The sequence below is a fragment of the Zootoca vivipara genome, chromosome 5 (genome assembly GCF_963506605.1).
Source record: "Zootoca vivipara chromosome 5, rZooViv1.1, whole genome shotgun sequence".
In the NCBI taxonomy this organism is placed as follows: Eukaryota; Metazoa; Chordata; class Lepidosauria; order Squamata; family Lacertidae; genus Zootoca; species Zootoca vivipara.
Window position 1 is genome coordinate 16,499,453 of NC_083280.1, and position 23,332 is coordinate 16,522,784.

The window sequence follows — 23,332 nt, forward strand, 5'->3', positions numbered from 1 at the left end:
TTCCTTTCTATCTTTAAAATTCTAAAGCCTCCAGATGCAGTAGTGAAATCTACATGGAAGCACAGAGAATTATAAGACAGCCAGAATTCATGGTAAGCAGCTTCAAAGCAACTACATTCTGAGGTGTCAAACTGTAGGGAGGGATCTGTCAATTTTAGTTTTCCAATCTTAAGTTCAGTTGCCCACATTTCAACATCAATTTGCAATTTTTTTAAAAAATCCCCAGTCGTCGTGAAAAATTGTCAACAATTTTTTTTAAAAGCCCTCAGGAAAATTTGTCAGCATTTTAGTACAAGTTTCTCACAGGACACACATTGTTGTATACCATAATGACTAATACATTTCTGCAAGCAATTTCACCATATGCAATACATTTTGGCATGTTAGTTTATATGAAGTTTTATGCACACTTGCATCTCATACAGTGGTACCTCGCAAGACGAATGCCCTGCAAGATGAATTTTTCGCAAGACGAATGCGTCTTGTGATCTGATGGTGATTCGCAAGACGAATTCGTTTTGCAACAAATTCGTCTTGCGAATCGCGGTTTCCCATAGGAATGCATTGAAATTTAATTAATGCGTTCCTATGGGCAAAAAGAAATTTCAATGCATTTCTATGGGAAAACGCGATTCGCAAGACGAATTTTTCGCAAAACGAATTGACTTGCGGAACAAATTAAATTTGTCTTGCGAGGCACCACTGTAGTTGCATTTTTGTACACACTATTTTGTTGGAGAACTGCGTTGGCAAATTCAGAGAAGTGCAAATTTCGAAGGATAGCTGCATTTCCATTTGTGTATTTTTTCAGGAAGTTCTAATTAGGTAGGTTTGCTTTAAAATGTGAACCAAATCAAATTTCTCCTATTTCCCCCACATCAGAGTAAAAATTTGCAAAGACGGGTAGAGCACAATGTGCTGCAAACTGACTTTTAAAGAACTGTATCTGAAGCGAACACAGACTGTCCAGTTCTCCCTTCCCTTGTCTTGCAATATATTACTATGACAGCACAATGGAAAGCGTAATTTCCACTGAGAACTGAAACCTGAGTGAAGTGTTAAAATGAGAGAAAGGATGTCAAACCTTGCTAAAGAGATGCTTGGAATAATAAGTGGGAAAGGTATGTGCTTTCTGAGGGGAAAAGAGATATTCTTGTGAACACAAATACATACACTCTTACTGGGTGGTATTCAAGCAACTTTTACTCAGAGTAGACCCACTAAAATTAATGGACTTAATTTAGTCATGTCCATTAATTTCAATAGGTCTGCTCTGAGTAAGTGTTAGTTGAATACCACCCACACAATTTGGTACAAAATTCAAAACTGCTGAATTCAGGATAAATTTGTACCTCTGATTTAGCATTTCTGAAGCAAAATGTAATGTTCTAATACTCCAGCATGGTATATATTTTACAAGAGGCATCACAGCATTCACTGATTTTGAGAAGCTTTCAAAACTAATCAGTAAGCAAAATGATTGTATCCAGGCACATTTGTAATATATTTTACTGTTTTCATTGCTGGCACTATGCTAAGACCATTTTAGAAGAAAATTCATGGAGTACTCATATAAAACAGAGTATAAACAAGTCTGTTAACATTTATGGCACATTTATGAAATATAAAATATACATTATATATCCCCCATGCAAACAAAATATGCATAATAGCTACCTGGGCAGATTCTACATGTCAATGTAATACACTAGCCAATATTTTAACCCACACGCAGTACAAGCCTATGCACACTTCCTTCAGAGAAAGCCCCATTGAACTCAATGATATTTACTTCCAAGTAAACATGCATATGATTCTGCAGCCAATCTCTTCCTTTGGTATTTGACTAGCAGGGAGAAAGCCCATGATAAACTGACATAAAAAGTCATTTCCAGGCCATCTTAAAAAAAAACCCACCACATTCCATAAAAAATAGTTTGCTGTTCACCCCAGTACTTATTCCTTATTTATAGCCTATCCCCCAAACTGGAAAAATAAAATGATCACATTTACTGTACATATTTACAATCCCAAATTCAAAAAGTTGGTAGAGAAGTGTAACAATGGTCATTTCTTAGGAATTATGACTGATCAAAATTTGTTTTTTGGTCAGGGTGTTGCTGTAAACAAATTTCAAGATATATATGTTAAGGGCAACTGACTGCAAACCAGAATGCATATCTTGCCCTCTGTGCATCTATTTCAGAGTATGTAAACCAGTGAATTGCCACTGGTAAAATCAGTAGCTTAGTATTTTTCTTGCATTACTCATGTGGAGGGCATTCAGAGATAATGGGAGCAGGGCTAGCTGCAGAGGTTGCAAATGTGTGGAGAGCCTATGGAGGAACAGCTACAGCTGTTCACTTCAGGCATCTGTATTCAATCGATGGATGGTGAAGGGGTTGGACCAGAACCAGCAACATTGCCTCACTTGCTCTTCCTTGACAAGAGTAACAAGTGAAAAGGGATGTGGACTTACTTAAAGCCCTGGTTTGTTGGTTTGTTTTAAAGGAATGGCTTTTGCCATTTCTCAACAGGCTTGAAACAACAAATCAGACCTCTGGTTGGGCAAAGCTACACACGACCCTGATTATCATTTTTCTAGAGGAGCAATCCCACATCCATTTCTTCTTCTCCTCCTGTAACATTTAATACGGAAAACATGATAGCTATGCTAGCTCCTTGCACAGCCCATTGTCACCCCCTTATAGCATTCAGTAATGATGAGCAAGGACCAGAAGGAGCTGCTCTGCTAGCTTCCTGGAAGGTGGGGTTGCTGTGGGTTGCTAGGAGGAAGAGGCAAAGGGAAGCTTGGTGTGGTGCAAATTCACCAGCAGGAGTGCTTAACGGGCTCTGCCAGTGTGTCTGCACTGCACCAACCTCCCTGCCGTCTCACCCCTCACAAGGAGAGACTCACCTCCAGGGAAGCTAGCTCTACCTCACCCAGGGAGCTGCTTCTGACAACATTAGAGAAATGATGACTACAGTGGAACCTAGGTTTATGAACACCTCGTTTTACGAATTTTCGGTTTACGAACGCCGCGGACCCAACTGGAACGGATTAATTCACTTTCCATTACTTTCAATTGGAAAGTTCGCTTCAGTTTATGAACAGACTTCCGGAACCAATTACACCCCTGCTTCGGGTTAAGTACACTTCAGGTTGAGTACTCCGCGGACCCGTCTGGAACGGATTAATCCACTTTCCATTACTTTCAATGGGAAAGTTCGCTTCAGTTTATGAACGCTTCAGTTTAAGTACTCCGCGGACCGTCTGGAACAGATTAATCCACTTTCCATTACTTTCAATGGGAAAGTTCTCTTCAGTTTATGAACGCTTCAGTTTATGAACAGACTTCCGGAACCAATTGTGTTCATAAACCGAGGTACCACTGTACATAGTGTGCCACATTCCCCATATTAAATGTTATAGAGTGAAAACGGGGGAGGAGGAGACTTTGCTGTTTTTGATGGCAATCTAGTAGTCCGTGTTCTACCTCGTGTGGAAAATTAATGACCAATCTTACACAGTGTTGAACGGATTCAAAATGTTTCATGGGCATGCATAGTAGCCCGTTACAAGGAGTCTTCACAGGAGAACTAACACGTACCCAGAGCTGTTAAAGTTCATTAAGTAAATATTACCTGATATATAGCTTCAGTGAAAGTCACCTCATTCTGCCCTTTATAGCTGCCTTGTCAAAGAGCAGGAGAAAATAACATTAAACCCCAATCCAGGCAAAGTTTATCATGCTAAAGTGCTGCAACTTGCTTGTCCTACCCATTCCAGTGGGACTTAAATGTGACTTCCTTTGGGTTAGGGCAGTTGAATGGAAGCTCACAATCTGCTGTGAGTAGCTGAGTATGCACCAGGTGCCAGTAGCAGAAAACAGAAAAGTGTCAGGGACTAGGCAGAAAAGCTGGTCAGAGGAATTTAGTCTGTTAAGGCTGAAGGAGTGAGCAGTGTAACAGGTAAAAGATGGGGAGGTCTTTCTGAACTCACAAGTCAAACCCCAGAAGCTCTTTTAGCTTGGAATCCATGAAACCAGACGGGGGCATTTTGTGGGATTTGGGCGGTACCACTGAATCTTTTATCCAATTCAACCTGATACGCCCAATTACTTATGGGTTTATCCACAAAGTGATTTTACCATGTCAACTATGTGTGGCTATGTTGTCAGAATGTGCCCCCATGTGGTGCAAACTGGTATTTTATGACAGCAGAATGGAGATTTGGTTGCCGTGGTTCACTTTGTTGTGGCAAAAGATACCGACTTGCACCCCAGAGATTTGCTCAGACATAAATGAACATGGTAAAGTTACTTGGTAGTGACTTTTCATACCTCCGTAAAGAATGTGAGAATTGGGCTTTCAGTTGGGCATCTCTATAGCTAGTTTGTTAGTTGTATTTAATTGTTTGTTGTACTACCAAATTTCTCGTTATTCCTCCTGTCTGCCTCAGAAGGGACCTGTGTGCTGTGCTTTGTGCTAGAGCCAGATAGAAGCAACTAAGTTTTAAATAAAAAATGGGAAAACAGCAATGGTTGTTTCTTTGTCCTAACATTCCTCTTGGCCCAACCTGAAACCAGTTTTGCACCAAGTCCAGTCTAGTCTAATTAAGTCCACATGACACCTGCACTCTGTTTTGGCTAGTAAAAAAAGGCAGACTTTGGGGCTTCTCCATCATGTCCAGATTCCCACCACCACCACCTTTAAGATTTTTGTTGTTTTGCAAATTACCTTGTGAAACGATGGTCCAGAAAAACTGTATTCTGTTATGGAAAATAAAATCAAAAGCCAACATTTACTACCATTATTGTTTTCTTTCTAGTTCTGCAAGGCACAGTGGTTTCAGAAGAACTTTGTGGGCATGGTTTCTATCTGGAATTTCTGAATGGTGAGAGAATTTGCAACAGGGGAAAAACCTCTAATCTCTCTAGAGCAGGGATGGGGAACCCATGGTCCTTCCGATGCTACTAGACTGCAACTTCCATCATTCATTGGCCAGGCTGGCTGGGGCTGAAGGGAGTCCCACAACACTAGGAGGGTCGCCATCTCTGCTCTAGAGCTTTATCTCTGTTGATGTAAAGCGCTAGCATCTGTATCCCCAATGCATAACCAAGCAAATAGGAGTGGTTAATTTGCACATCATTGATGAAGTCCAGATTACTAGGTATTCAATGTTAACTAGTGTTGAGCAGCTTTTTCAAGCTGAGCCATAAAACTATTATTCTTAACTGGAGAAGAGCCCATAGCTCAGTGATGGAGCATCTGCCTTGCGTGCAGAAAGTGCCAGGTTCAATCCCTGGCATCTCCAGGTCAGGATGGGCATGGGCCCTGCCTGAAAATTGCTGGAGAGTTGCTGCCAGTCAGTGTAGATAACACTGAGTTAGATGGACCAATAGCCTGCCTCAGTATATGGGTCCCTATGCTGGTCCTTGGAGTTACTTCAGCAACTACGACAAGTTTGTCATTTCATATTAATGCCACAATTCAAACATTTAACACAGACTAATTTGTATATGTGTCCTTTAAAAAAATCAGAAGTTTCATCCCTTGCACTTGTTCCCATTTATAACTCCTAAGGTCATGATCTGCCTCTTCCCTTGCAGGCTTATCTGTATCAAAAGCTTCACCTCCCAAGTTTAATGAGCTGGATAGGCACTCATATTCATATTGGTGTGTGTGTGTGTGTGTGTGTGTGCCTGAGCCTGCATGCAGATCTTCCTGGCTGGATTGGGGGGGAAATACTTTTCTTCTGCCAAATATTTGCTGCCGTTGAAACAATGGCTACTATTTGCTCTGAAAATATGTTCCTTCCTTAAACACAGCTTGAATAATAAGGCTTGATAAAGGCAGCTAACTGAGTAACAGTATTATTATTATTTCTTTTTTTTAAAAAAAAAGTATTAAAAGCCTATAAAGATTCCTCTTGGTGGAATTTTTTTAATAAGCAAGGGTTTGGAATATTTCTGTTCAAGAAATGATTTATCTTAGTTGATTGATGACAGGGATGAGAAGATTTCTGCATTTTGTGGGCATAAAAACACAGGACTGACACTTGGAAAGGATACCGAGAGTGGATTAATCGGGAGGAAGCAGGAGGAGGTCAAGAATAAATAAACAGAACAGAGTTTAAAAGTTTTAAGAGGGACCCAGCTACTTAATGGATAATGTAGACCTGCACAAAGAAGTGTGAATTTTCCAGTCCAGTTCAAGCAGAAATGAATAGCAGCTCTCATTTCCAAAGTTAAATACCGTCTGTGCATATAAAACAGTTCATTCATTAGTCCAAGTGTTCCTGTTGTGGCAGTCTTGAAAAAGTATTCCCTTTCTCTTGAGTGTGCTCTTCATAAGACAGAAGTTTTGGAGGACCACCTAGAGAATTACAGATAAACACACTTAGAAGGTTGCATAAGGCATCTTTGATGAGATTTAACACAGATTATAGTTTATACTCTTAACAATCTAATAAATAAAGGGGTGTATGCAGTATTAGGAGAAGGCTTGGACTGGCCGGCTACAGCAGGTGAGGGTAGCTGATGCGTCCCAAACCCTTGGTGAGTTAGGGACTTCCCTGCATGCCAGATAGGCTCCAATAGATTGAGCGGACAAGATCAATAGTGGACCCAACAGTCAAGAAGGGAGTTTCTGCACATTCTGTAGAAGAAAGTGAGTGGCGGACAGGTCACATCAACCTGGGAAGGTAGCCCATCTAAGAGAAGGAAAAGGAAAACTTCTCTAAACCTCCATTACAGTGGTCATCACCCACATCTTATGGCAGTGGGGAGATATATATATATATATGCACATGTATTTATAGCAGCATTTCTATACTGTCATAAAATATCAAGGTGGTGTACAACAATGCACACTCTGTATGCTCAATGTATATTTGTAGAGATGGGGGAGGGGGGAAGTTGCAGGGTATCATTAGTGTTATTTCAGCCTCTGACTGAGGGAGCTAAAAACAAAACCCTAGCATCAAAGACAAATCAAAGAATCCAGTGTGGATTCTAATTCATATACAAAACATATGCCTGCAGTTGAGCACTGGATTTGGCCTGAAAGAAGAATTGAGGGGATCTACAAATAGATTGACCATTGCTACAACCTGAGCACTATGGGGCATTATTTAACCAGCTTCAGCCTCTAACCTGCAGTATTAGCAGTAGACTAAGGCTGCATGGCTGCCACTGGTTGGTCTCAGAGCATAGCCCCCAACCTGCAATCAGTCAATTACACTGCAGTGTGTGGTATCTTACTCCGCCCAGCTTATTTCTTACAGGCTCTCTACAGTTACCTTCTTTGCAAGATGGTCCCATCCATTTGTAGAGACAAGTGCATTTGCCATTTCGTACATTGCATTGGGATTTATTGGCACATTGGCACTGCTGAGAGCAGTTGGGGCCATATTTGCCTGGCCCACATTCTGCAAGAGATAGCAAATGTTTATGTCACAGAGTTTTAATTTTTAGTTTTTACTATCCCCTCTCCATCACCACTGCCACTCACCCCACCAGAAATGCTTTAAAACAGAGCGGGAGAGAACAAGAAAATAAAGAAGGCATGCTAGGAAATAAGGAAACATCAGATTCTTCTCTTACGGTACTCTTAATCAACAATTTATTAGCATTTAATCTGTAATATGAATGGTTTGTAGCCAATCAGTTGATTTAATCTAAAAATAATCCTACTTTGCAATGCTTCAGTGAAGGTGAGAGGATTCTTAGGGGAGAAGATATTTTATTCATAAATATGAAGTAATTTACTCTTTCATTTTTTATTTTTTTAAAAAGATGGCAATGACTCCAATCCAGTGGAGGATGTCACTAGCGGAAAGGAGAGAGGCAATTCTCACTTATTCCTCTTTTGCTTGGCAGTATCCCATGCCTAAACTGTTCCAGAGAGTTGAACTTTCAGGAGGAATGGAGCATTGGGGGAAGGGGGAATTGTCAAAAATCACTTTCTCCCCTCCACCCTCTGCTAATGAGAGCCTTCACTGGATTGGAGCACATTATCACAAGCAACATTTATTTAAAATTAAAAAAAAATCCTTCCAGTAGCACCTTAGAGACCAACTAAGTTTGTCATAGGTATGAGCTTTTGTGTGCATGCACACTTCTTCAGATACACACGAAATGCACATGAAAGCTCATACCTATGACAAACTTAGTTGGTCTCTAAGGTGCTACTGGAATGAATTTTTTTTTTATTTTTTGTTTCAACTACATCAGACCAACACGGCTACTTACCTGTAACATTTATTTAGTTAAACAAGTGTGTCCTCCCTTTTGTCAATATTGCTCTCAGAATAGGGAAAGGAAGTAAAAGAATAAAGGACACCCCCCCCCCCAAAAAAAAACACCAACAACCCTAAACCGCTTAAAACAACAAAACATTTTTTTTAAAAAAATCACACTAAACAGTGGCAGAAGCAAAAATATATAAAAGGATTAATGCAGAAGACTAATAGCAATCTGGTGGCATTTAAAAAGGTCTGAGAACATGAAGGGCAGGTGAATGGGTTGGTGCTGCTTTTTTAATGGCTTCCATGCTTGGTTATGTGAAAGAGTTGGTTCTCCGTCATTCTCATTACTGATTAAATTTAGGGTGGGTGGGTGCCTGAGGAATTCAATTTCTGTGAATTCTGATGCAAACAGAATTTATCTGCACCTCTCAGGCCGATGTGCGGATCAGAAACGACCCTTTAGTAGTTGTACTTCTTCAAATTCTGCAGACCTCAGCTCTCTAAATGTACCCAAACGATGTATTAAAATATGCATTCTGTAATAAGATTGGTTAAACAATGAACATACTGAGACATGTATATTGAGGCATATTTAGATATTAATTTCCATGTGATTTTTTTCAAACAAAAAACATTGCAGATATGGAAATGGGATAAAGCAAGCTTATGAATAAACCTATGAGGACTTACATGGACTGAACTGACCATTTCTGCTGCAGGGTGCTCATTAATGAAAACCTCCATAATTCTACTACTACATTTTCCCATAGACACTTTATCTCACCTGGACTGTGATAAAAGACAATAGACCTTTTCTTTGCACCATCTGAGTTATTACATAACTAAAAGCAATTTGCTGGGCAGTTAGGATCTCTTCCCCCCAGCGGGAGAATTCTTTAGTCCTATTCAGACACTTCAGTTCTTTCAATTAAGGGAACGTTGTGAGACAGGCTCTTGCAAACACCTCTGGGCCTGATTTTAATTTAAGTAATAACCACATTTTCATGTTCATAACAATGTGTATTTAAGACATCTGTTTGAAAGTCTGCAATGTTAATTTAGCAGAAAAAAGCAACCTAATAAAAAACCTATATATTCTCTTGCTTTTTTTTTTAATTAACATTATGGTTGTTTAATGGGTGCTTTACCAGAGTTCAAATTAAAATCAGGCCTTTTATCTTTATAGCTGCTGCACAGAGTCACAGCTGCTCATGGTTATATCACAGATGAACTCGGCCTAATTGAAAATAAAAATGCAAATAAAACCAAACCCATAACAGCTTTTTAAGCTTTGGGGGTTGCACAGACTGTTTCGAAGAAAATAAAAGTGACTCCTACTTTTCTTTCCTTTTTTTCTGTTTTTCCCCCCCAAGGAGTACAAAACTTCACTCTTATTTTTTGTGCTGAGCTTCCCTCTTGTGTTCCCCAGTTGTCTAAACAAAAACACTATCTAGCTGGAAAAGCTCTCTGCATTCAAGTAGCCTTACTCATTGTACTGTGTGGTCCCTATTCAAACCACAAGAACTGAAAGATTGGAATCTTGAGCAGGGAATGGGGCAAGCTAGGAGTCATTTCCTTTCTTTTAGGCTCTTGGGTTGGAGCAAATTCCGCGTTTCCAACATCCTGGGGCACTTCATTCACACTGGCTGTATTTGAAAGCATTCCATGCCATTTCCCTTCTGGGTTGTGGATCTTGAAGTTGTAAGCAACAGGCTGTTTTCCATCCCTTTATAGTCGGGACCACATTTCAACAGTGTATTGTTGCTTGTTCATTTGCTTCAAGTGGAGACCATCTGGGTTTAGACCCAGTGTAAACATTAAATGAGCCTTAAGGCTTGTAATGATGGGACCTCTGCAGCTTCCTAGCGATTTCCCCTGGCTATAGGAAAAGAAATAAATGCTTGAGAATAAATCATGATTGCAAAGTCCACAGATATTCTCCCTGGTTAATCCAAAAGGCCAAGATCAGAGTAATCCGCTTGAGTTGAGGGTGGATGGAAGTGTCTGTGGCAAAGGTCTTCCAAAGACCTGCTTGGCTCACATAAGCCAGGGAAGTGTGTGTTGGTTCCATAGAATCATAGAGTTGGAAGGGTCCCCAAGAGTCCTCTAGTCCAACCCCCTGCAATGCAGGAATCTCAGCTAAAGTATCCATGAGAGATGGCCATCCAACCTCTGTTTAAAAACCTCCAAGAAAGGAGAGTCCGGCACCTCTCATGGGAGTCTGTTCCACTGCTGAACAGCTCTTACTGTCGGAAAGTTTTTTTTGGTTCAAGTCCTACCCTCCAGAGCAGGAGAAAACAAGCATGTTCCCTCCTCCATGTGACAGCCCTTAAGATATTTGAAGGTGGCTATCATATCTCCTCCTATTCTCCTCTTTTTCAGGCTAAACATACCCAGCTCCTGCAAGCGTTCCTCATAAGGCTTAGTTCCCAGACCCTTGATCATCTTGGTTGCCCTCCTCTGCACATGTTCCAGCTTGTCAACATCCTTCTTAAATTGTGATGCCCAGAATTGGACACAGTATTCCAAGTGTGGTCTGACTAAGGCAGAGTAGAGTGATACTATTACTTCCCTTGATGTGGACACTATACTTCTGTTGATGCAGCCTAGAATAGCATTAGCCTTTTTTTGCTGCTGCATCACACTGCTGACTCATGTTAAGCTTGTGGTCCACCAAGACCCTTAGATCCTTTTCACATATACTGCAGTGGCAAGGAAAATAATTGTACCAGTTTCAGGGCTAGTGCACACACACCCCTTTTTTGAGAGGGTGCTAGGGAAGTAAGGCTATGCATCTGGTAGACCCAAAGCCTCTCACAGTATAACCCCCCACTGTCCTGTTTGGGCCTACTACCACCCTTATTATTGTCCAGTTCCAAGGGCCTTCTGCTGGTTCCCTCACTGAAAAAAAGTGAAGTTACAGGGTTGCAAAAAGCAGCTTGTGGGTGCCATTTTGAGTAAAAAAAAAAGAGTCCAGCGTGAAAAGGGTTAAGCAGTACCTCCCCATCAGGAAGGGGAAAGGGCAATTCAGTCAGGACATTGTTACATGTATCTGCTGTGTAAGATAATTTAATTGCAGCAGGTTCCTTATTTGTTTATTTAAATGTGTGGAGCAGTAAAAAATGGCAGCCCCCTCCAATCTGCAGCCTTAGGTGGTACAGTCTATTCTACCACTTCAGGATTATCACGTTATTCCAGGATCTTACCAACATCACACCTGTCCCCAGTTGTGCCTGGTGGGCAAAAGCACTTTCCAGTAACTGGGTCACACCGAGTTGATCCTGCACACTCACAATGATGTTTGCATTTGTCTCCAAACATTCCAGCTGGACAACCTGAAAAAGCAGAACATTGGCATATATGCAATATATATTTCCATTGTAAGAAAGACAATGCAACGTAACTGAATAATTTGCCTTAACATTTCATTTAATATCAATACCTCTTGGTAGGAGTGCTTCCCATGTTCAGAAATTGCATGGCATGCCAGTGTTTGAATCTAAAGCAACTTCAGCATAGCTAAACAGGCCCCAAGATGCTCCAGCACTTTGGTTGACTTAAATAGGAAATTTACCTTTTTCACAGTGTACCCCTTGGAAACCTGGGGCACACACACACAACCCACTTGCTGGGAGACATGTGGCTCCATTTTTACAGTTGCATGGATACCAGCAGTTGAGACCATAAAATCCAAATGGGCAGGCTGAGAAGTGAAATGATAATGTTATTTCAGAAGATGCACCATTTTCACAGGATTTTGTCCCACACTAATTGCAATGTTGGAATGCTGGAAGAAGACATCTGAAGGCAGCCCTGTATAGGGACGTTTTTATTGTTTGATGTTTTATTATGCTTTTATATTTTTTTGGAATCCACCCAGAGTGGCTGGGGCAACCCAGTCAGATGGGCAGGGTACAAATAATAAAATACTATTTATAATAATCATCATCAAAATATGAAGAGCCTGCCAGATCAGGGCAGTGGCCCACATAGTCCAGCATCCTGTTCTCTCAGTGGCGAACCACATGCCTGTAGTAAACCTACAAGCAGGATTTGAGCACAACAGCCCCCCCCCCCCGTGGTTTCCAAAAAATACAGTAGTATTCAGAAGCATTAGTTAGTGCACCCAACTGTGGAGACAGAATACAGCTATCATGACTAGCAGCCATTGATGGCCTTATCATCCACGAATTTCTCCAATCTTCTTTTAAAACTAACCAACCATCACTGCCCCCTGTGGGAGCATGTTCCATAGTTTAATTATGCACTGTGTGAAGATTTGAACATTTCAGTAAGAGGATAGGCTGGTATGGTAGCTAAGTGGACCTTCATAGGAACCTGACTTATACCAAGTCAAACTCATTCGTCCATCTAACTCAGTATTGTCTACACTGACTGTCAGTGGCTTCATAGGGTTCAAATGGGTGTGTGTGTCTTTGCAGCCCTACTTGGAGATTGTGGGGATGGAACCTTGCACCTTCTGCATGCAAAGCAGAGATAAGGCCCTTCCAATAATTTAAACTATGTACTGCTTCACAGATGCCTACACACATCCTATATAATAAAGTCCAAGTGTCTCTGCGTCCAGTCCCTGTGTCCCTGGGTTTACACTACTGTGCATGTGCCCCACGGACACAGGGATTGGACACAGAGACTGGATGCACACACACACATGCTCCCCCCCTCTGTCTCCCGTTTCCCTGCGGCCGCCAACCGCCGCTCCCGGCCAAACAGCGCCTCACTGCGCTTGCGCTAAAGCGCGAGGAGGAGGAGGCTGCTTTCTTTTCCTCCCCCCCTACGCTCCCCCCCGGCGACCAGCAGCAAGCGGGCGTCGCACACACACACACACACACACACTCTTTCCCCCCCGCCTACCGTTTCCCTCGCAGTGCAATCGCGAGGCTGAGTGTCTGACTGACTTTGGTTGGCTGCGGCGGTGGCCACATAGCGCTGCGGCGGCGGCCGCCGGGGGGGGGGAAATGACAGGGAGAGCGTCGGTGGGAGCAGCTGCTGGAGCGGCAGGGCCGAGGCCTGGTCCTCAGGCGGCAGCAGCAGACAAGGAGGGGGCTCAAGCCCAGGGGGAAGGCAGGAAGGAAGGAGGGCCCTGGCCACCCCTACCTTCTCCCCTCCCCTGCCTAGGCATGGACCGCGGCAGTGGAGGAGGAGGAGGCGGAGCAGCGACGGAGGAGCAGCGCCGGTGGCAGCCCAGGAGAGTCCGGGCGCGTGTGGGTGGAGAAAAGAAGGGAGGGGGGGAGAGAGAGAGCAGGAATGGGCGGGGGGAATTGCATGTTCTAGCACCAGAATCGGGGCAGCGGGGAAACCCCTAGCCTCTGGATCAGGCCCCAAAGAAGCCTCTACGAATGTCCCCGAGGTTGCTAGAGCAACAGGTCTGCTCTAGCACCCGTTATTTTAACGGGCTTCAAGATACTAGTCACTCAATATTTTCTTCACATAGCAGCAGAACATTTTGACAATTAGTTTTAAGGAGATGCAACAAGATATTAAAATTATGTCTGTGGTTATTCTTGCAGAGGCATGCATTGTTATTGCCAAGCTAGCCTCTTGGCTTTGCTTCCTTGGCCGATTACTTACTGTAGTTGCAGGAATGTCCGTAATAACCTTCTGTGCACTGACAGCAGCCAGTAAACCGGTTGCAGGTTCCGTTATTCTGACAAGCGCAATCTAGCTGACAATCAGAGCCATATTTTCCAACAGCACATTCTGCAGGGGGAGGGGGAATGTCCAGAAAATCTTACTAATCTAAACCAAAAACTGAACAATGCTCCCCTGCTAAACAATCACAAGACAACAGGAAGATCTGAGAAATACCGTATTGCAAACTCAAACCCTGCTGCTACTTCTTCCAGATTAAACATGATTTTACATAGATGAGAACATTGCAAGTAAAACTGTTTCAACTATCTGGAGAGTTTCAAAAGCATTAGTAACAAACCACATCTCTTTTATCATGAGGTTTTGGGGTAGTTTTGTGTCTTCCCATGAAATGTTCTCAGGAGTTATATCCAGTGACCACTACTCTACGAACCAATAAACTCAGCACAGCGTAATTTGGTCATTTATAATTGGGTTGTCTGGGTGAGGAGAATTGCACCATAAATCCCATGCAAATATGTAGGGAAAATGCTCGTCTGTAAACAACGTAACGAAGGAGAATAGAAATACTACCTTTCTCACAGTAGCGTCCCGTCCAGCCAAGTCCACAAATGCAGGTCCCATTCACGGGATCACAGATGCCACCATTCTTACACAAACATTTTAGCTGACAGTGGGGGCCATATCTTCCCTGGGGACACACTATAGTAAATTAACAAAGTGGTTTTTTTTAAGAAGAAACAATAATTTAGTGCAACACAAAAATGAATGCCATAGCTAAGGGAGACAATCCCCATTCCCTGGACAGCTTCCCACTATACAGGAGAAGCAAGAGACTTCTGGTCTTTCAGGTGTCGTTGGGAGTCCCGACTCCCATCAACCCCATCAAGGATGCTTGTGGTTGTAGTCCATTCCCCACTTTGCTCAAAACACAATGAAATTGTAAAAGACAAGCAAATCTATACTGTACTTCAAGCCAGGAGAACAGGTTGTAACATGCACACACAAATAAAGAAAAGGATGAAACCATGGATTGTTGATGGGGTGATAGCCAGATCCCCCAGTGCACTCTAAATGTGAAGCTGTCTTTTACAAAGTCTGAGTAATGGACCATCTAGCTATGTCAGTATTTGTACTGATTAGCTGTAGTGCTCTGGGGTTTCAGGCAGGAATCATTTGCAGCCTTGAGATGTCAAGGATGGAACCAGAGACCTTCTGCATGCAAAGCAGTGAGCTACAGCCTTTCCCCATGAATGCTGTATTTTTCCTCAAAGGAAACTGAGTGTTGAGGCAGAAATGAATGAAAGGATTTTTAAAGCCCATTCCGTCTCACAGGGATGATTTTACGAAGTATACCCTTGCCCTTTCCATATGATCTTTATAAGACAGAGAAAGAACTTTGCGAAAAAAATTAAATAGATCAGAATACATTTTAAAAGAACCATTTCTTTATGGAAACACCGTTGAGCAAGAGCTGGGGATGGGTGGGACAACAGACGAGAGAAAGAAGTGGGTAGGAGGCAATAGCATGACAGTGGTATTAAGACTTTTGCATGCATTAGCCTCCAAGATTTGTTCTGGTTGTCTAAAAGCTGATCATCTCATACATTGAAGGCAGTTGGGTCCAATTCGGCCAGGTGGACAGTAGCACTTGCCCGTCACCGAGTCACAACGTCCTTTACCACAGGAGCAGAATAAGGCACAGTCCTTCCCATAGTGATGCTCTGGACAAGCTAAAAGGAAGAAAAAAGCAGCATGGTTTGCCAGCTCATTGCAGATTGTTAAATCTGCAAGTTCTTTTTCTTAGGAGAAGGCTGTTCTTTTTACTCTACTAAGGCTGTGTACACAATACAGATTTAAAACACATTCAGAGAATTAACCCCCCCCCCAATTTCCCGGAAACTGCAGTTTGCTAAGGGTGCTGGGAATTGTAGCTCTGGGGAGGGCAGGCTGCGGTTCCAAGGATACTTTTGGGTGGGCAGAATGTGCCTTTAATGTGCTTTAATAGCATGGCATGTACACAGCCTGTTTGCTAGAAAATATTTAGCTTTGTTAGACATTTTGTGTTAAATAAGCCCCACTGCTTCCTCACCAGGGGCTGGGATTGCTCCATGTTTAAATGTGTGCCAGCATTTGTAATCACTGTGATGTATGGAGCTCACTTCCTCATGTCCAGTGCATGGGCTGCCCACAAACATTCGATTGGCTACTGTGGGAAGCAAGACGCTGGCCTAGAGAGGCACTTACTTTTCCCACAGTCCGCTCCGATGAAACCAGGCAGGCAGTCACAGGCTCCTGTCACAGTGTCACAATGCCCTCCATTCAGACACCGACATGCTTTCCTGCAATGCGGGCCGTATGTTCCTTTGGGGCATCCTGTTGAAGTCAGGGGAAAGCATCTCTGAGAAAAGCCATTCAGTGCACAAACCTGGGTTGTGTAGACACAATGCATTTCAAGCAAGTGGCCTCTCCTCCCAAGAATTCTGGGAACTGCAGAAGCTACAGTTCCCAGGATTCTTTGGGGGAAGTCATGTGCTTTAAATGTATGCAGTACATGCACCCTTTGGTGTGATCTTGGCAGCCCTGGTTTACTCCAATCACATAAAAAAACTGGGTGGGTCCTGATTTTAGAACAAAGGGGCCAAATGGATGACAGTAGATGACTTTTCCTCATGTTATCTTCCTGCAATTCCTCCACTCACCCAATACTTTCCCCTCAACTAAGCTCACTTCTAGGCTTCAGCTGAGGGGAAGAGACTGCAGTGAGAGCTGGGGAACATCCAAGTTCAGACCAAATGGTTTCCCTCCATAACTTCTTATGGGATTTTTATGCCACCAGCCTCTTGGCTTCTGAGCCACGAGAACCCCAACATTGAGTCAACCACAAGAACCAAGGTGACACTCCTACCTAAAAGACCAGTACCAGCTTTTTAGCCCAACAGGGCCATGCAGCCTCCATCACTGGTCAAATCCACACCTCACATCTAAAGCACACATTTTCCCGTAAAGAATCCTGGAAACTGGTTTGTTGAGGGTGCAGGTATTTATAGCTCTTTGAGAGGCAAACTACAGTTTCCGGGATTTGGGGGGGTGGAGAGAGATGCTTAAAATGATACGGGCTGTATCCGTATCATCATTGGAGCAGGCAATGTTGAACCTACCTGGCTCACCATTCTGAAAGGACCACTGCATAGCTACTCTCGTATCCTTCAATAGGTACCACCTATATCCTGAATGTGTCATTGTTTAAGCAGGGATGTTTATTAGGATGCTTTCTCCCTTTCGAATGCTTGGAAAAGTCTATCTCCCCCCCCCCAACAAGTTTAGATGCCCAGTTGGTTGGAGACAAGGCGACGTGAATTCAAAAAGTACCGGTAACCTTGAGCTACTGCAATACCTAAGAAATCTCTTTTGCTGCAAATATACAGTCAACACCAAATCGAACTATCTGAGTAGATCAGTTTCCCCCTCTCTTTAGGCAAGTTAAACACACACACACACACACACACACACAGAGAGAGAGAGAGAGAGAGAGAGAGAGAGAGAGAGAGAGAGAGAGAGAGAGAGAGAGAGAGAGAGACTCAAATTCTGCTGCTTTTGGTGTCTATATTTGAAATCTCGGTTCCTGGCAGAGAAAACTGAATCACTCCAGCATCCTTTTTTAATATCTACCAAGCGGATAGAACACACCCTCCATAGAATGACCTCATTTGGCTTGTCTTGCAATGAATGTCTCTTTCGCCCACCACACTTCCCTTATGGTCACTAGTTGGCTTTTGTTTAAATAGTTTGCTATTTACTCTGCATCAGACACCTGAATCTGAATCTCTCTCTCCCCCCCCTCTTTTGTCCCCACAACTCTTACTTGGCAAAGCTCATGGAATTGTTTTCCAGTTCACACTGACACCGTTTTGTTCCATGACTGGAAATGGTTAGGGCAATTCATATAATCCTTCCTCTTACCAGTAAACTTACCCTCCTAACTTGCTATTTATTTCAGTTCAACTGCAAGCAATGGATCACACACGTCTGTGGCCAACATTTAACTCAATTATCATTTAATACAGCGCCCTTGTCTGTTCCCACTTTCCCAAAATGGGCTGTCTGAAGACAGTGTGGCCAGTTAACACACAGCCCTGCCGTTTTCGTATGCTAAGCACCCATAAAAAGACGGTTTCAGCTTCCAACTGCCAGTTATCTAATAAAGACATTTTCTAATTTAACAGTTTCCTGTGTATCTGTGTTATGGTTTTTTTCTTCTGGGAACTGCAGGAATGGCAGCCAGCCCTCTAAGTCATTTCCTGATTTCTTCCTTCTGGCCTGGATTAGTCCTGCCATGACCATCAGTTCTTAAATCCTTTCACAGCAGTAGCAAGTAGCTTTCTTTACCCAACCTTATTATTTTTATTTTAAAAAATCTGCAAGAACAAAACCAAAACCAACCAACCCCCCCACAAAACACACAAATTTCAAACACCACCATTGCCTATAACTAAGGCACAGAGGCAGTGAAGGATAGGACATAAGTATTGCCTGCTTCAGGTTTTGCGCAGGTTAGATAGATGTTAGAGACCTAATGTTTTTGAAAAGTTAAACCTGGAAATTGGGGTTTTTTTTGTTCATCTGGGGTGGTGGTGCCCTCTTGCCCCCCTCCATGGAGGAGCATGCTCCCAATTCTCTCTTTTTCTCCCACCACCCTCCACACACTGTTTGATGTTCCCAGTAACAGCTTCCTTCTGGAACCCAGATGTTCTGAAGACCCATAGTGCAGTTCGGCTGTCAAAACTGAAAGATCACCTGAGATCTACTGAAAGATTACCTGAGAAACTGGTGGGCCAAACTAGCACATGCTAGCACAAACTAGCAAATGCATATCTGCAACATGCTTGGAGTAATAATAATAATAATAAGCAAACAGCATCAGCTGAGGAAGCTGATTATTCATGGAACTGATAGGCAATTTAACCATTTTCTCCTCTGCTGTGGTCCTAAGGTGAATCTCAAATTACTATTTGCTTTAAGGGAAAATCACATTGGTGCATCTGAAGCAGAAATGGTTGATTGCCACGCTCACCCATGGTCAACCCTCTGGGAGTGGCCTGTCAAACTAGGTGTGATAGAGGTATAAAAGCAGCATCTGAGTATCAGTTTTTTTGTGGCCCTCCTAGCACCCTGCCCAATGTGTCCACGGGGGGGGGGGGGGGAGAGAGATGGACCCATGGCCACCAATCTCTGCTCAAAAACTACCTAGGAAGGAGAGTCCACCACCTGTTGTGGGAGTTCCCTCCACAGCTCTTACTGTCAGAAAGTTCTTCCTGATGTTTAGTCAGAATCTCCTTTCTTGTAACTTGAATCCATTGGTTTGGGTCCTAGCCTACAGAGTGGGAGAAAACAAGCTTGCTCCATCTTCCTTGTGACAGCTCTTTAGACATTAATTCCTCTTAGGAAGGAATGAAGATGATCACAGAGCTGCCACTGAAATCAGCCAAGTTACCCCCCCCCCCATCCTAACACCTTGTTCAACTGATCACTGTCCCGGTATCATTATGGTGCCTCCTTTTCCAACCAGGTCCTGGCATCACTGGGGGTGGGGGAACAAGAGTCTGGCTTTTCAGCAGCCGTTCCTGGTCTCTTTAATGTGTAGCTCCACCCTTAACCATTGCTTGTTGCCATTCAAACACCTTGTTTTGGTGTGCCTTTCATCTGGATACAGCTGAGTGATGCCATGACATTTACGATTCACTAGAGCAAATTTAGATGTTGGGGTGTGTTGCTATCGTGCATCAGACATATATGCCCTTGCACTGATTTATGGGTGAATAAAACGATTCTTATTGCTAGGCTATCTGCTTCCTTTGGTCCCTGCCAAGACACTATTTCAATTCTTCACTCCAAAATTCGTGAACATGAAAGCCCAGTTGCTCTTGGCGGCTAAAAGCCTCTGCTTACCAGCCAGCTACACCTTTTATGGATAATTTCTTGTGCTGCTTTTTCTCTCTCCCTCTCATAGTACTATAAGTATAGCAATTGTTGCCAGGAAAGGTTTCCAGCTATATCCAACCACATGCTGGTTGGACTCAATCCAGCTCAAGTTCTTTGGGAGAGGCTTTGTACACTCCCAAACTTAATTTTTTTTAAAAAAAAAGCATACTAAATGTTCCTGCTCTGGAGATAGTAGAATCATAGAACTGGAAGAGACCCCAAGGACCATCTAGTTCAACCCCCTGCAATGCAGGAATATGCAGGGGATTGAACCTTCAACCTTGGCCAAACCAGGCTGATGGTTAGACCACAAGGGTCCCCTTTTCAGCATTAATCTTCAACCAAGCACCAGTGATGCATGAAGCCGCCTTACACTAAAACAGACTGTTGGTACATCTAACCCAGGGGCAGCCAACACAAGCCCCCCCCCAGATGTTTTTGGACCACACTTGTCATCCGTACCTGCCAGCATGGCCGATGGTCAGGGATGTGGGAAACGCATCTCAACAACTTCTAAAGGGTACCACCTTGGCTATCTCTGACCTACCCTAATATCCTCAGCTCTGAAGGCCAACCTAAATATTATACAAAGAAGCATGTGAACAGATAGTTGCTCTTGTCAGGTAAGGTTCGATGACATGCCAGCAAATTCAGGTTGTGCAGTTGTAGTTAACTGGGAGGTCTCCTGCAACAAACCCACTTCCCTCAAAGTTCTAGCTTTTTGTGATAAGTGACTGGAAAACATGGGATAACAGTTGATTTGATAACATCATCTAACCTCCACATAGACAAATCAGAATGAATGCTTGTTAAATAGCTAATGCCATCAAAAACCTTACTGCAAAAAAAAGATGAATGCTCAGTAAATAGACTGTTTGGAACTGCCCATTGTTGAGAGACATCTAGCTTGGTCCTGTCTAGTAGTTTGTTCTTCATGATCTCAGGCATGAGCGTTTCCTAGACCTGCTATCCAAGAGTAAAGATGAAAACCATGTATTCTGCTACTGAGATATGTTTTCAGTCCATAGATACACAGGTTCAGGTATGCTCATGCAGAGCAAAGATATATGATTTGGGAGTGGAGAATTCTACTTCTTTCTCTCATTTCCTTCATTCTCATTTAGCTAGCCCAATGCACTGAGTCATCCGTAGGAAGGAGCAAGTTTGGCTGTGTTTGGTACAGATGTCAGTGTGGGGGTACTGGGGCTACCATGTTCTCATAGGATCTTCCAGTTATGCTTCCTTGCAGATGTCTTATCTCCTCTCGTCACCATTCGCCAAGCTGCTCTTGCTGTGAAACCATCATTCCAATGGTGTGAGCCTTCCACAAGTGTACTGTATCAGTAAAATAAACAGATGGTGTCCAAGAACAGTGCAAATATCCTTTTCATGAGCAGTAAGGCTTTGTAATAAAGCTAGCCAGGGCTGAACAAAGCATCTTCCAACAGTTATTATTCTTATTTACTGGAAAGTAGTAAATCATTATGGGACCCAGGTGGCGCTGTGGTTAAACCACTGAGCCTAGGGCTTGCTGATCAGAAGGTCGGCGGTTCGAATCCCTGTGACGGGGCGAGCTTCCGTTGCTTGGTCCCAGCTCCTGCCAACCTAGCAGTTCGAAAGCACGTCAAAATGCAAGTAGATAAATAGGAACCGCTACAGTGGGAAGGTAAACGGCATTTCCATGTGCTGCTCTGGTTTGCCAGAAGCGGCTTTGTCATGCTGGCCACATGACCTGGAAGCTATACGCCGGCTCCCTCGGCCAATAATGCGAGATGAGCGCGCAATCCCAGAGTCGGTCACGACTGGACCTAATGGTCAGGGGTCCCTTTACCTTTACCTTTAGTAAATCATTAAATTAGTTTTTGCTCTTGTAAACATGAACAACTGACAAAGACAAATGTTAAGCACCATTGAAATAAAACAGAATGCAAATACTTGTAATGCTGTGCTGGACTGCAAGACGCAATCCGTCTGCAATTACTATACGATGTATTTCACATTGTATGCCCTTTTATTGTACTAAAAGCTTCACAGGAGCAATCTTTGTCTGATTGTGCCCACAGGACTTGATCCGGAAATATCTTTGCCACTTCACAGTGGCATCTTGTAGGGCAGGAGTAGGGAACCAGTTGCCCTCCAGATATTGCTGGACTAAACTTATATAATCCAGGACCACTGGCCACATTGCTAGGACTTATGGGAGTTGGAGTCCAACAATCCTTGCTGTAGCAGTAGTGTGAGGGAGGACACATTTACCACTACTCCTCCAGCCGTGGTTTCCTATGTTTGCTGCAAATGGGTGCAGGTAAGCCTTCCACCCTTTTGTAAAAAAAAAAAAAGTCAAATTTCTGTCTACCGTAGGAAAACAGAGGCAGCCCTGGATGTATGCTCAGCCAGTTCACAGTTGCATGCCCATCAACAGCTGAGTGGGGCATCAAGGGTTGACTTGCATGTGTGAATGGCAGCTCAAACACCACAATGAGAATGGTCAGATCATCCCATATCAGATCACTGCTTTACACTGGTGGTTGTTCTGTTCACACATTCAGTAGCTGCAAAGACACAAAGCAAACAATGTGCATGCATGTGTGAACTCACCTAATGTCTTTAGCCCTGGGCTAAAATGCCCTGTCTTCCTGTAATATCAGTGCAGAAAGAATGGGGCACACCAGAATAACTCCTAACTTATGTGCATCAGACACAGCCTGCCCCCCCAAAAATCCCGTCTATGAACTAAAGGGAAGGTGTTTTATTCTTAGAAGAGGATGCGAATAGCAAGAAGAAAATGCTAATTTGAAGCTGCAAATAAAAAGATAATGAATTACAACCCTCCTTTTTAGCCAGTGTTTCTTATCATTCATCATCTTTGTTCCATTCCACAAATCATTTTACTGAATCTGAAGAAGTGTGCATGCACACGAAAGCTCATACCAAAATAAAAACTTAGTTGGTCTTTAAGGTGCTACTGAAGGAATTTTTTTTCATTTTACTGAAGTCACTCTTAAGACACATGGCTCTGCTGGTTTTTAAAAAAGTTATTATGAAGAAAGTCTTGGCCAACTGGTGGTATGTCCTTCAGGTTACTCTGCATTCCTTGACTCAGAAGAGCAATTTGTCCTAATTTGATTGTTCCTATGAAGGTTGTGCAGTGTAAAGGCTGACTTTAACAGATTGCTTTTGATTTATTTTTACTTGCATGCAGCATGTCTTTTTTATAACCACCATCCACACTCAGTTGAATGCTTTGAGCTTTTGGGAAGCTTTTGGGGGGGTAGTGTGTGCGAGTCAGAGGCAATGGGAGATATGTGAAACAGCTTTTAGAGATGTGTGAAATACTTCTCCCTACAAACTTTTAATTTTACCAAAAATATTTTGACTTCCCTCAAAATTCCCAGGGACATCATCTCTGAAGTGTAGCAACTCTCATATTCACTAACAGAAATAAATATCAATTAATATCAATGTCACCTGATAAGCCAAACATAT

The 23,332-nt window shown here is 42.9% G+C and overlaps 1 protein-coding gene across 1 annotated transcript in view; it reads right to left on the minus strand.

The window, feature by feature from the left end:
- Positions 1-6,130: 6,130 nt before the first annotated feature.
- LOC118093937 (multiple epidermal growth factor-like domains protein 6) overlaps positions 6,131-23,332 on the minus strand; it is a 198,179-nt gene continuing 180,977 nt past the window's right edge. The window contains exons 29-36 of the mRNA XM_060274215.1: positions 16,112-16,240; positions 15,472-15,597; positions 14,438-14,566; positions 13,844-13,972; positions 11,826-11,954; positions 11,458-11,586; positions 7,304-7,432; positions 6,131-6,378 (exon numbers count right to left, since the gene is read on the minus strand). Coding sequence (XP_060130198.1) covers positions 6,287-6,378; positions 7,304-7,432; positions 11,458-11,586; positions 11,826-11,954; positions 13,844-13,972; positions 14,438-14,566; positions 15,472-15,597; positions 16,112-16,240 — 992 coding nt within the window. The 3' untranslated portion in view covers positions 6,131-6,286. The remainder of the gene's footprint in view (positions 6,379-7,303; positions 7,433-11,457; positions 11,587-11,825; positions 11,955-13,843; positions 13,973-14,437; positions 14,567-15,471; positions 15,598-16,111; positions 16,241-23,332) is intronic.